At 47.1% G+C, this 12,702-nt stretch overlaps 3 protein-coding genes across 3 annotated transcripts; 2 read left to right on the top strand and 1 right to left on the bottom strand.

Annotated features, from left to right (window-relative positions):
- Nucleotides 1–597: 597 nt before the first annotated feature.
- On the bottom strand, nt 598–1,009 carry BDW47DRAFT_106223 (uncharacterized protein). The gene has a single exon (XM_024812730.1). The coding sequence runs from the start codon at nt 951–953 to the stop codon at nt 786–788; it is 168 nt and encodes a 55-aa protein (XP_024671754.1). The 5' UTR covers nt 954–1,009; the 3' UTR covers nt 598–785.
- A 7,619-nt stretch (nt 1,010–8,628) lies between these two features.
- Nucleotides 8,629–11,306, top strand: BDW47DRAFT_33762 (putative C2H2 transcription factor (Con7)). Its single transcript, XM_024818781.1, has 5 exons — nt 8,629–9,214; nt 9,275–9,822; nt 10,082–10,262; nt 10,532–10,879; nt 11,055–11,306. Exons 1-5 carry the CDS (start codon nt 9,178–9,180, stop codon nt 11,081–11,083), a joined length of 1,143 nt encoding a protein of 380 aa, XP_024671753.1. The 5' UTR covers nt 8,629–9,177; the 3' UTR covers nt 11,084–11,306.
- On the top strand, nt 10,857–11,869 carry BDW47DRAFT_106212 (uncharacterized protein). Its single transcript, XM_024812729.1, has one exon. It carries the CDS (start codon nt 11,450–11,452, stop codon nt 11,756–11,758), a length of 309 nt encoding a protein of 102 aa, XP_024671752.1. The 5' UTR covers nt 10,857–11,449; the 3' UTR covers nt 11,759–11,869.
- Nucleotides 11,870–12,702: the final 833 nt, after the last annotated feature.

Raw genomic sequence — 12,702 nt, 5'->3', positions numbered from 1 at the left:
ATCCACCAAACATTGAGTCATATAGGACCCCCATAGACCTACCTAATACGCCGAACCTAAGGCACCATAATCCATAAGCAGGGCAATGCCTTCCGACGGCAATCTTGCCCGATATCACCGATCATAGGCGAGCACGACACCCTAACCCAATGCAATTCCAACAAATTGACAGAATTATAGCTTACCGGGAGGTTAGTCGGGCTAAGCTAGTAACAGTAGTAGTAGGCGTCCCCCGGATACCTACCATAATACCTAGTATCCGTACATAGAGGCTCAATGCGGGGCAGAATCAGATTGTTGTGAGGTTCCGGCTGCTACCCTGATAGGTGATTAACCCGGTTCAGTCTACGGTATTGGGGAGTTTACTTAAAATACCGACCGGGCCCGTTCCAAGGTAGGTAGGTATCTTAGGCCGTATGTACTACGGGTAGGATGGAGGGGGGAGAAGGGTCTCTTTCTCGTAGCGTAGCCGAGATCATGTGAGTGGTTTCTGGGGAAGTTATGCCGCCTATCTTTCTTATTTTATTTCTGGTTTGTTTTGTTTTTATGATTTTTATGAACGTCGTTATTATTCTTGTTATTGTTATTAATATCATTGCTGCTTATAATAATATAATCTGACAAGGACACCCCTGATCCAACAAGGTGCTATCCTGCAGTCGCTGAACTTGTCGTCCACTCAAAACCGCAGTAATCGACACAGTTGACACGGATATAATAATTCTTTCTCCCCTCAAGCCATCCCCGACATGCCGCCGGGAAAGCCAGATCTGACTATCCGTGGTTCAGCAAAGTGTATCTTTGTGTAAGATTTTGCGTAACAAAGGCGCGGAAAGCCCGTGGTTCTTCGGGTGGGTCGGGCTTTTTGTCTGGGTGGGGGGTGGGTGTACGGTGTTATGTGTGGATATCAAAGTCCGATATCTGTCGCTGGGACGGAGTTTTCCGTGCTGCATACAGGAAAAAAAAACAATCCCTCCCAGTGTATTTCCATTTTCTCCCAGGGTACGACCGACTGGCCGTGAAGAAATCTCGAGTAGCCAGAAGTGGCATTTTGCTGAAGAATCTTTTGATGTTTGGCGCGGTATATGGGTTATTATAAACCATATATGCTATCCTGCAGCATGCACATATATAATCTCCATGTGCCAACTTATGTAGAGTCGATGACCTTGAGCAAGCATAATTCCTAGGCCGCTAGGTGGCGGATAGCCTACCCGGGTAGCCCAGTGCCTTAGTCCGAGTGTCCCATTGCTGGTGTCCGTACCGCTCTTACCAATACTGACCTAGTCCCGGGATGTGGATCAGGTGCGGTACCTTAGCGCCGTCCAGTACAAGGACAGTTCCACCAAATCGCCCCCAACCTGTAAAATACACTAGTTCAAAACAGTTCAGAACTTACCAGGCCCCGGCCGAAGCATATGCAGGCTCCAGGGTTGTATGGAGAATAAGTTAGGTCCCTACCGAAGTTGGACACGCCTGTCCTATGCCCCATTTGGTTAGTAGTATCTCGGACTCTGGACGAGATTGGCAGAACCTCGATTGGGGGGAGTGGGGGGAGGAGAGGAGGGAGGTGGTGGTGGGGGGACACACCTGCTCAGTGCTGCAGTGTATTATACCACCTACCTTTTCAGGGTAAGGTGAAGGCGGTTCCAGGAAAGGTCAAAGCCTTTGAATCATGTGGGTGGATTTCGGAAAATCCGCTGATAAACCCGTGGGAACAGGAGATTGGCCATACAGGGGCATCGTGGGCCTCCTCACGTACCAGGAGACAGAGAACCGGCGCGCGCGCACTGGGAAAGCCTCAACCACCGCCAAACTGACCTTAAATGTGGTGAGTGAATTCTCCCACTAACTATCAGCCTGGCTTACTTTTTAGAGCTGCCGTAGAACATGCATGGAACATGTAACATGTTAACATCATGGCATGCAGTGCTGTTGGAAATTACTAAAAAAAATAAAGACATTCTGCTGTCTTATGCAGTGCTAATGTGATAATAACGATAATGCCTGTCAATACCAACTTGGTCAAATACCAATGACAAGACATCACGATAATGATCAGGAGGTGATGAGAGATCCTTCGAGCTGACCTCCCCCCTCACGGGCTCCAGGCAGTCCCCACCACCTGCCCGGTTGGGGAGTCACCGTGGAGGGCCATACTCCTTCTTGGCGAGCCATCGGCTCCGGAGGCTTGTCGTTTCTCTGGTCGGACAAGATCGAGGGCCCAGTGGTCAAGCATTGACTCTTCCCGGTTTCCAGCCTGGGTGCGATGACAAATTCCTTGCTCGATTTTACATAAATCACCTCTCCGATTCAGGGGTCTCAGGAACAATTCGTAGTGTACTATTGGAGGAAACTATTGGGGGACAGTTGGCTTACCGAGTCCATGTCAACGCTTATCTATCATGATGGAGCGACTGCTGTTGCTGACCGTGAAAAGGTGCTGCTGTGCACCAATCATTCGACGAAGATTCAAGTAAATTTGAATCCATCCTTGGCTTTGGTGCTATGAGAATACCTTATGCTTACGGGACGGAAGAAAACCCCCTCGTTATGTTCGGTTAAGAAAATTATCGTTACTCTCCTCGTTTGCCCACTGCGAGCTCGGCGATCAGCTCATTCGGTAGAAACTCAGACAAGTACTAGTTATATCGCTACTAGAACTGAAATCTGGCCATGTCCATCTCCCGACGCGCCGCCATCAACGGGGGACTCGGGAGCCTGGAGCTCAGTACCCGTACCGATATCCAGTGCCCGTTTAGCATTCCCTATTTAGCCTCTAGTGCAGCCTGCGGAGTCCTTTACCGCGTATCAAGAGCAACTTTAACAAGACTGGACGCGGGCTCTTAGCCTCTTAGTGCCTGCGGAAGTCCACACTTTGTTATGGAGTATTGCGCATGGTTGGGATTCTTATTGGCGCGATTACTTGGAGACGGTCCTTGCTCCCGGACCAGCCTGTTCCATGCGCTGACGGAACATTTTGGCTTTTGAGTTTAGAGACGGAGATGAGCCCGCCCTTTTCTTAAAATAATAAGAACAATAACCCTATCCTTGGTTGCTGTTTCGGACTCCACCTTGGTATATAACGAAGAGCAAGCCTGACCTTGATCCAGATTGGGTATGTCGCTCGACGTGATGGTGACTGCTGCTGCCTCTTTTGCGGAGATTTCGGGGTCAATACGATTACGAACTGATGGTTGCTTCGGTATAGAATTGTCATTAATAATACAAATCAGCCGTTGTATTTGGATTTATTTTTCCCCTTGATGTACCGAGGTACAGTGGTCGGGGGGGTCAAACGGACTTGCTCCCCTGGTAGTGGTTATAGTGAAGAGCAGCATGGCCTGATTCACCCTATCTGTTGCCCTGCAGTCCAGGCAATCGAGCAATCAAGCAATCATGGTGAAAGCCATTAGTTCCACGTGGAGCATAGTGAGATCATACCTAGTTCACCCCTAGATTTTTACCTATGCACCAAGTTCCCAGTTAGCTTGGACACGGACACATTGTGATCGCCTATGATGCTGAAGTGCTGGTCAACCTACATAATAATGACAGGTATATCCCCTATGCATATTTGATATTATTATCCGCTGCGATGAAAAGGGGGAAGACAAAGACAAAGAAATGGAACTTGCGTGCTGCACATTCTCGTCTGTCCGCGGAGAACTTACCCCTATCATGTGCATATGATGCTCCATCACAATAATCTTTTTCTTTCCCTCCCCTCTTCCTACCAACAAGAAAACAAAATTAATAAAAAAAGAGGTCGAGTCAGACGGCTCCTTTGTGTTGTCAATGTGGGTCCCACCCATCACCTGTAATCAATACCTATGTCTGTACGGGGTACGGAGTACCTCCATACAAAACATCATTACGCCTCTGTTGGTATTTCTTGTTTCTTATGCGGCATGCATGGCACTTGGCATCTATCAAAATATATGCTTACTGATACATCCCTAAATGCATTCAATCCCTTTCCCCCTCACGCGTGGATGAACGAGGTCCTACTAGTTTGGATCGTGCTTGATCAAGGGCTTTTACTTGAGAAAAAGAATACCATTGCTCACCTCCAGTGGAGAAACCAGTGTTAGAGAAGGGGGGTGTTTAAACCCGATCGACGGCCAGCCGTGGGCCTTGAGTACTAATCGGCCAGCATCCGAAACACAATGTTGTATATCGTACCGTGATGTTAGTAGGTATCTAGTATTAATTACCCCATATCTTCGTTCGGGGATGAATGGCCTGATTCCGTTCCCTGCAATCGTTTGCAGGCTTTCGTACCGGACTTTGTGCTATACGATATATTCTTTGATTGTGAGAGACATCGATAATACCGGGTATGAGGGGGGATAGAGTATGTGAGCTTGTGATTATAATTCTGGTCTTTTTTTTTTTTGGGAAGGAAAAGGGGCCATTCGGACTTGATACCGAGAAACGAATCTATTACCATATCACTACGGAGGTCTGTTTTCTTTGATCCACTTGTTATCACCTGACAGTGGGTGCTCTCGCCCGACACATCCTGTATAGTTATCAGCTGCACTGGCCAATTCAGTTACTGGGTGCAATGTTAGATACAAATGCGTCTACTCCGTTTACTATCTAAGATTTATGATCCCTGTTATGAAATGCTATTTATGCTCAGACTGTACCCGACAAGATACAATTGATGCATACAGTTTACACGGTAGGCGAGATATACAGGGTAGAACTCACATCCAATATGTTGCTCTTCACCGGGAAGCAGGGTGCAATGCAGCAATAGACACCGATGTTTGGGTCCGCTGCGCGGGGTATGGATCAACCAAAAGAAATCCACATCCGCCCAGAGAAGTCCTACCAAGATTGGAGCCCTGCATTTGTTCCCGACCCTTTAGTATTTTCTTTTCTGCCTTGGGGTACGGTCTTCCTATCAAAAACAAATCCGCCGTTACCCCTTTTCGTAAGGTGGGAAAAGCATGTCCCTCTCCCCAACTAAAGCAGTAAGGATCTTCACATCAAATAGCCATTCCGTGATATGACATCCAATGTATCCTAGGTACTTCTTTGTTTCTCCCCCCCCCCATCTGGGTTCGGATTGATGGATGCTCGTTATTTCAGGATGATATTCCTCCGGAGTACGCCGTGCTGTCATTTTATGGCAATGGAGCTTACCGAGCCGTTGTCCATTTTTAATATTATCGGCATGGTAGAGATTCAATTAGGGTGTCCATTGCGACGGTAATAAAATCACTCGGTCCTTATCTACCACCTGCCATTGTGAGGGTACCTCTGTGAGTTGTTGACCAATCCCGGGTGTTGACTGGTGGAGACTCCAATAAACAGTTGGTCGAATTATGAGCCATCGTAACTCCAAATCAATTGTTTTATGGTCTCTACCTCCGATCGAGGTGGTATTAATATCTCGTCAATCTGTCCGGGAACCAGTTTAGTAATGACCGGCTATGTCAGAACTTCGTCAGATATAATTATGGGGAAAGCTCTCAACTAGGTGATTATGGAGACAAGTCATGACAAAAGTACCTTGTGCCACACTATGCGGTAATAAAGATTATCTTGATAGCCCTTTCACCTGACTTGTTCTGATGTATGGCAGATGTTGGTTCCTTGTCACTGACTTGACTTAATTTCCCCTCCCTCTTGAAATCCTTTCCCCTCCGCTTAGAAAATCAATGCTTGATCGATCGGTACCATCTACAACCCCCCCCTCTCTTCCCGCCCGCCAAATATTTAGTAGATAGATGGCCAGTGGAACAGGGCTCATTGTTTGGAATATAAAATACATATTGACTAGTGCCCGAGTGTACTGTTAGTTTAAAAACCAAGCTAATATCCGAACAGATTTATGAATTCCGTGGTGTCGATTGGGTCGTGACCCTCGTGTTCCCCATTGACGCGTTCCTGACTTGTGCAATGGATGGCGCTAGTGACTAGTCGAATGTGGTTTACCGTACATTACCAGGAAACTTGTCTGTACTCAGTATGGAGTACTGGGAGTGCGTACTATACCATTGATTACATATCATCGAGGCAGGAGGACCTTTCAGTCTCAATGTAGTTGTGAATAGGTACAGCAACTGGAGACAAAAACGGCCAGAATTGAAAGACAGACAGAATAGACAAGAGCGCCAAACACATCTTGATCGCAATAAACAATTGACTTCTGCCTAGCCACACAGTTGCGTTGACTCCACGGGGGAACAACAATATCATCTCGGTTGGATGATTGATTTTGTTTCCCCGCTCTCCTGGGAGGGGACGGGTCCAAGAAGATTGAAACATACTGTTACTTACTCCATTACAGTACAATCACCCCTCCACCGTTCAAGAACAACTGATGCTCCAAACCTCAAGATTCTATGCTGGAGCAGTCTTTAGTTAGAGGATCGCCAGAGTATCGATTCGATCGATTGTATTATCATCATGGACTTGGTCTCAGCACCGGTCAGCTACTACTATTACTACTACCAACACGGTCAGTATCATCTTTCGCCGATACTATACATATTATACTTTACTTAGTTACCTCCATCTGCTAACCAGTCTCCACTACGGAGACTTCGCTTCCCCCGACCTGCGCTACACCCTGTTTCTCACTAGTGCCGCACTATCCGGGCCTTGTCGCCAACCGTTCAAGCCGTTCCTCGGGCACGCCATTCCTGGGCCACCATCTTCGCTGGTGTGCCGAGGACCTACTATAGTACTGTAAGCCCAGGGCGTTGGCCAAAGATCTTGGTCGCAGCCCACGGGCGCATACACGCTAGGTTCACGCACCGGTTGTTCTAACTAACCTCTCCCTGTGACCAAACTCGAACAACGCGCGCACCATCTATCGCCCGTCCCGAATCGCGGGTAGGCTATCCAAGCTAAAGCCATCTGTCAACAGCTTTGTCCTACGGCCTAGCGAGTCTGTTTCAACGTCAGTTTTGGATCTCTATGGATATTGGATTTCTTTCTTCCTGCGATCACAACTGGTGATAAAGAGGGGGGTGGGAAAAATCTGAAAAATACGAGAAAAATCGGGAAGAACCTTTGAGATTGAATAATAGAGAAAAATAAAAAGAAAATCAAATAATTAAAAAAGGTAGAAAAGATAAAGGGGGGGAAAGAAAAAAAAAAAAAGGAGAGCTGATACCAAGCAAAATTTTTTTATTTTTTTTTTCTCTCTCTTCCCACTCTTCCCACTCTTCCAATACATTTATTTCGCCACCATATCGCGGATTGTACCGCCCGCATTTCAGGAGAGGAAGCCAAAACAATAAAGAAGAAGAAATTCTTCCCCACTTCATTTTTCCTCTTCCTTATTTTTCCTTCTCTCTATTTTCTTTTTTATTTTTTTTTTTGTTAAATGATTTTTTTTTTCTTTACTTATCCTCCTTGTCAGACAGACAAAGGAAAGCTTAACGACTTTACACGTAGGTATGGTGGACAAAGTAAGGCCAAAGAGTATCATACTCTGAAGCATTCTGTACTCCGTAATAGAAAGAGTTCATATTGGGCCCACTCTGATATTTCATCGAGGGAAAAAAGAAAAAGAAGTGGGTCAGAGCAGCTTTCTTATTGGCAACGGATCCCGTCACCAGAAAGCAACAGCAAGAAGTTTTTGACAGAGAAGGGGAGGGTGAAGTAACAACGAACAAATTACATTTTATCCTCCGGGGGTGGCCCCCTCTCAGTATTAGTGATACCAAAACCGCCCCCCTTCGTCTGATTAATACGTGTTACCACCTTATTACAGTCGACCTTTTGATTTAATTATTCTATTTCTATTTTATCTATCTATTATATTGTATTATGTTTTAATTTTCTCCCTCTATTTGATTATTATCTTTCTTTTCTTTTACCTCTTCTTTTGATTTCACTTTACATACTCTCTACCTTTCTCCCTTAAACCTGCCCAGAGAAAGAAAATTACGGGTCCACGCGCTCCACCGCACCCTCGGATCCCACGAGGTGCTCTCCTAAACCTGCGTTTTTCCTTCTGCCGAAAAACCTCTGTTGCCCATGCTCCCGTTGATTCAAATCCTTTTAGGTCGCCTGTCCTGCCCAGTCCTTTTTTTTCCGGGCCAAGTTGAACAACTACTTTCCCCTCTGTCGCGATTCAGGGTCATTGTCCTACGGTGTTGCCACCTAGTATCGAGGCATCGTCTCTAGCGCTATCACCTTTTTGAACCTGGTGGATAAATCTTTTTATTTTTGATTTTCTATCTCCATCGTCTTTGGCTCCCCCGTTTTTCTTTTTCTTTTTCTTTTTCCCCTTCTTATTTTTCCTCTAGTGTATCGCCCTAGGCCACAGTACTAGTATACCGCTAAGTACGGGCCTTGTCCTGGCTGCTTTTCAAACCCTCTTTTATTTTTTTTGATTTTAATTTTCCCCTCCCAAGCTTGTTCCAGTGCAGGATACGACTATCCTATTTCTTTTCCCGCTGCTGGCTGCTGGTTCCTCGTGCTGCTGTACCTTCCGCCACCCTGCAAGGCATTCTCCGTCACCCTAAAGGCGACTAAATCAATTAAGCATCGTGAGCCAGCACCACCTGTCTCCGAGTGACTACAAATCCTCACTTGTCATTTATTCGTTTTTTCCTTTTTTTTTTACCCTCTTAATACTCTTCCCCTTTTAGCACTGGTCTTGTCTTGTGCTCTTTTTATTTTTATTTTTTATTTCTTATTTTTATTATTATTATTTTTTCTTGTTTTCCTTTGTCCTGTATTGGAGAGGAAAAACCTGGTCATAACGCGACAGAATTACGCGTCGATCACCTTACTCGTTTTCTCTTTACTTCACTTTCTTTCCACCGACACCACCAACTCCTCGTCTGGTCAAGTCACCATCCAATCCCCCGTGCTCCGATCGGACTTGAGCACCCCTCAATTCACTGCTTAAGCATTACCACCCTTCCAAAAGTTGAAAACAAAAAAAAAAGGGAAAAAAAAAGGAAAAAGGAAATAATAAGGATCACTCAAACCAATCGGTCTTGGTGTCTTATTCAGTTATATTTGATCCTATCTCCTCCCCTGCCTATACTTTATATCCTCTTCGGCACCTCTTTCTCCTTTCATTGGTGTCCACAAAGCTCATTGTATCCTCCGACGCGTCCCTTGAGCAGGCACGTGCGTTCAACTGGAAGGATTTGTTTGGGTTGATCTCGTCCGGTAACTTGCACCTTGTATTATATGGACCACAGACCTGCCTCCGAGTACGCGCAGCCAGGTTCGCCCTTTCCATATCCACCGCCGCCTGCTGCGACACATTCTGAAATTTCAGCTGCAGACCAGACTTCTGCTGCAGCCACTGCTCATCCTTACACACCTCAACCCGAGGTCCGCGCCAACCACCAGTACACTCCGCAGCCTGAGGTGCGCCCCGCCGCCAATATTTCGTCCTCCAACACGCCGCAGTCAGACTACGGTCTGAACCAGCCGCCCGCCGCGCGCTCCCCAGCTTATCCCGATTACCTCGCCCGGCCACCTCCCCAGTACCATCACGCGCCCAACACTCAGCCTGGTGGTGCGGCAGGTATGGCTCAAGCAACAAGTCCGTCCATGACAACCCTCCATGATGGGCAGCACAATGGCCATCGAAATCACTCGAACGTGAAGTCTGACCCGGACGTTCCTATAGATCCTTCAATCGCGGCCTCCAGCCCTACCTATCCTCCTCCCTACTCGCCTTATCAGCCGTCGGGTCATGACATGGCCCAGTATCAAGGTCACCCGCCGCCGCCCCCGCACCAGATGTATACGCGTCCGGATTGGTCGCATGGATATGGACAACACCAGCATGGTCTTCCTGGCCCTTATACCACTCCTGCCACAACGGTTGGTCCCGCCTCCCCTGCAACCACCGCAGGGCCGCGCCCTGGCCAGGTATGTTTTTGATGATTCTGGCATCTGTTTCCAACGGCTTTGCGCATCTGCGTTTATTGTTGTCTTGGGATGCCCCCCTCCTCGGAGTGGGAGCCGCCTTTTGTCAGAGGCTGCCTCCAGGGACGCGAGAAATCCGGCGCACAATTCCACCTACCTCTCTTTGTCTTTTTATTTTCCCTGTCCAGAAGCTGATGCGGTGATGGTTCTCTAGGTCTATTCCTTTGTGCCGATTCCCGGTGCGCAACAGCACAAGCGACCTCGTCGCCGATATGAGGAGATTGAGCGCATGTACAAGTGTGGATGGAACGGCTGTGAGAAGGCATATGGTACCCTCAACCATTTGAACGCCCATGTGACGATGCAGTCTCATGGAGCCAAACGGACCCCTGAAGGTATGATTCGGTCTTTTTTTGTTTGTTTTTCTTTTACTCGTGTTTTGGGCCCGCCGTAGATCCGATATGGACTAGCGGACGGCTCCCGCACTAGTCAAGTTACACAACTTTAGCGCGGGCGGATCACAGTAGCGTGACTCGCCGGTGTGGAGGTTATTTTTGCTTTCCCTCCGTCTTCAAGCCGGTGACGTCGCTCGGCGTGGTCGATTATTACTACTTCCTTTTTTCTTTCTTCATCCGAAGCCATTCTGACCACCTCATTACTGCAGAGTTCAAGGAGATCCGCAAGGAGTGGAAGGCACGGAAGAAGGAGGAGGAAAACGCGCGCAAAGCTGCTGAAGAGCGTGAGCGCACCGCTGCGGCTCAGGCTGCTCAGGCCAGCCAGGTGGATGCTCCTGGCGCTCCCGATCCGTCGCAGACTCCCCAGCCTCCCACCTATCCTGGCAATGTCCGTCCTCAACTGCCGCCGATTGGCTATCAGCCTGCCGACGGCCAAGTGCCTGGCCAGTATGGAGCCCCTGCTGGAGGAATGGTCTATCAGAGCAACGGACAGATGTACCCGCCCGGCAACTACCCTCACTCTCCTTACGGCCAGGGCGGTCAAGTGTATCAACAACGTAAGTAGTCCGCCCTCGTTGCATCTGCAAATATTGCTAGGACCGAGCCACGAAGAATCAAAACCAAAAAGAAAAAGAAAGAAAGCCAGCTGTGAAGACAATGGATTGGTTCAAGGCAGGAGGTCCTCGGATCTATTGGCACCAGACCTGTGGCTAATCAACGATGCACATACAGAAAACCAATCGGCCAGCTACCCGCAATAGATATCCAACTTCTCTCACGCCTCTCATGTTGCATACTCTAATATCAATGTCTCCTATTCCCATATCGCCGCCCTGGATCTAATTCTATTAAAGTCTTGCGCACATGATACCATTTCCTGGCCTTACGACCTACCCTTGTCTTTCAATCGTCTTTTTGTTTTCGCCTTTTTACTCTTCTTTGTTTCCATTTTCTTCGTCCTTTATCTTTCTTGATTTAGATTGCTCGAGCAAAATGGATGCCCTAGCTGGGAGGTATTCTTGTTCTATATCCCTTGCGCGAACACGGTTCTAGGGTGAGGTTAGGATGTCTGGCGGGGTATACTGTGCTAGCTGAATTCCCTCTCTTCTCTTCCTTTCTTGTTGATTATGCAGCCTTTTGTTCAATTAATTTCTTTCTTTCTCTGTGTGGATCGCTGTTACCTTTCAATTCTTCCATCCTTTGGCCAATGTTTATGTTACCCTGGGTGTTGGTCCCCGACATGTGCATGTTGCTGTACATGGCTTCGACTCGACTGTTGCAGTCACGGTCTGGTGGCTTTAGTCTTTTTGCCAATCGTATCTATTGTTCTACCCTTTTATTATGTCACCGAATGTCTCGGCGAAGATATCTTGATTCGAATCACCACCAACCTTGGGGGACTGATCTGCGGGAGGTCGAGAGCATATTATCTCTAGAGTTGGTGATATACGTCCTCTCTTCGATGTGGTTGGAATTGAAGAGTAACGAGCCAGAAGAACCACTTTGTACAAAGCAGTGGAAGCCGGAGGGAAATGTGTTTGAATCTGGTTCATTAGCTCAATACTTATACCCCGTACGTCATTGGGAGCGAAAATTCAAACAGACTGAATCTGCACTTCGTGCGTTAGATAAGAAGCTGGCGCAGTCTTAAATGGAGCTATGCTAGTACGTACTTCCTGTCAACCACGAGGATACTCTGGACCGCGGGAGTACATGGTACGTACATGCATTTCGCGGGAAGGAATCGGACAATTACTAGCCATGATCTTGTCAAGCACTAACTAGTGGTATGGTATACCATGCACTATGCATCTAGGCCTGACTAGTCTGTAGCACAAATATAGCATATACCTACCCAGGCACCTACTTAACAATAGTACCTTACCTAGATAGGTACTACGGTATGTAAGTGACATGTATATGTATGTATGGGACATGGACTAGTTAAGTCCAAGGACAAGGGAAAGGGAACTAATTTAGCCACGGGTATGTCTAAGGCTTAGATAGTATACACTATAGTGTGCCACAACCGACCATTTTTAGAGCCTGTACTAACGTGCGGAAGGAACCTTCTTACTAGTAGCTGTTCCATCCACCAAGCTATCCAGGTTTTCTTTTTTGTTTCTAGTTTGTATTTACCTGCCTTTCTTATACTTTATTTGTTTATTAATTTGTAAGGTTATCTGGATTTGGCGCGAGGGTTAAGATCCCCGGTAACTACCGAGTACTAGTAGTATGTACTATTTCCTATAGATCTTGGTTGAGATCAATTTAGTGGGCTTTATGGATACGGAGCAACTTCTCGAGGTCTGGTAGGAGCTGACTAATTTATGGGTCGTGAGCGAACTAACAACTGGGAGAGCACTCCGGAGTATGTATC

This window comes from Aspergillus candidus, assembly GCF_002847045.1.
Source record: "Aspergillus candidus strain CBS 102.13 unplaced genomic scaffold BDW47scaffold_24, whole genome shotgun sequence".
In the NCBI taxonomy this organism is placed as follows: domain Eukaryota; kingdom Fungi; phylum Ascomycota; class Eurotiomycetes; order Eurotiales; family Aspergillaceae; genus Aspergillus; species Aspergillus candidus.
The sequence above is the reverse complement of the archived record's forward strand: the minus strand, read 5'-3'. Positions and strand labels throughout refer to the sequence as shown.

What these genes read in the sequence shown, in the direction of transcription:
- BDW47DRAFT_33762 (XM_024818781.1), top strand. Translation starts at nt 9,178, where the DNA reads ATGGACCACAGACCTGCCTCCGAGTACGCGCAGCCAG. An exon ending in CTCCGAGTACGCGCAGCCAG is followed by an intron (nt 9,215 to 9,274) that starts GTTCGCCCTTTC and finishes TTTCAGCTGCAG; the next exon opens with ACCAGACTTCTGCTGCAGCC. An exon ending in ATACCACTCCTGCCACAACG is followed by an intron (nt 9,823 to 10,081) that starts GTTGGTCCCGCC and finishes ATGGTTCTCTAG; the next exon opens with GTCTATTCCTTTGTGCCGAT.
- BDW47DRAFT_106223 (XM_024812730.1), bottom strand. Translation starts at nt 953, where the DNA reads ATGCAGCACGGAAAACTCCGTCCCAGCGACAGATATCGGACTTTGATA.
- BDW47DRAFT_106212 (XM_024812729.1), top strand. Translation starts at nt 11,450, where the DNA reads ATGCAGCCTTTTGTTCAATTAATTTCTTTCTTTCTCTGTGTGGATCGC.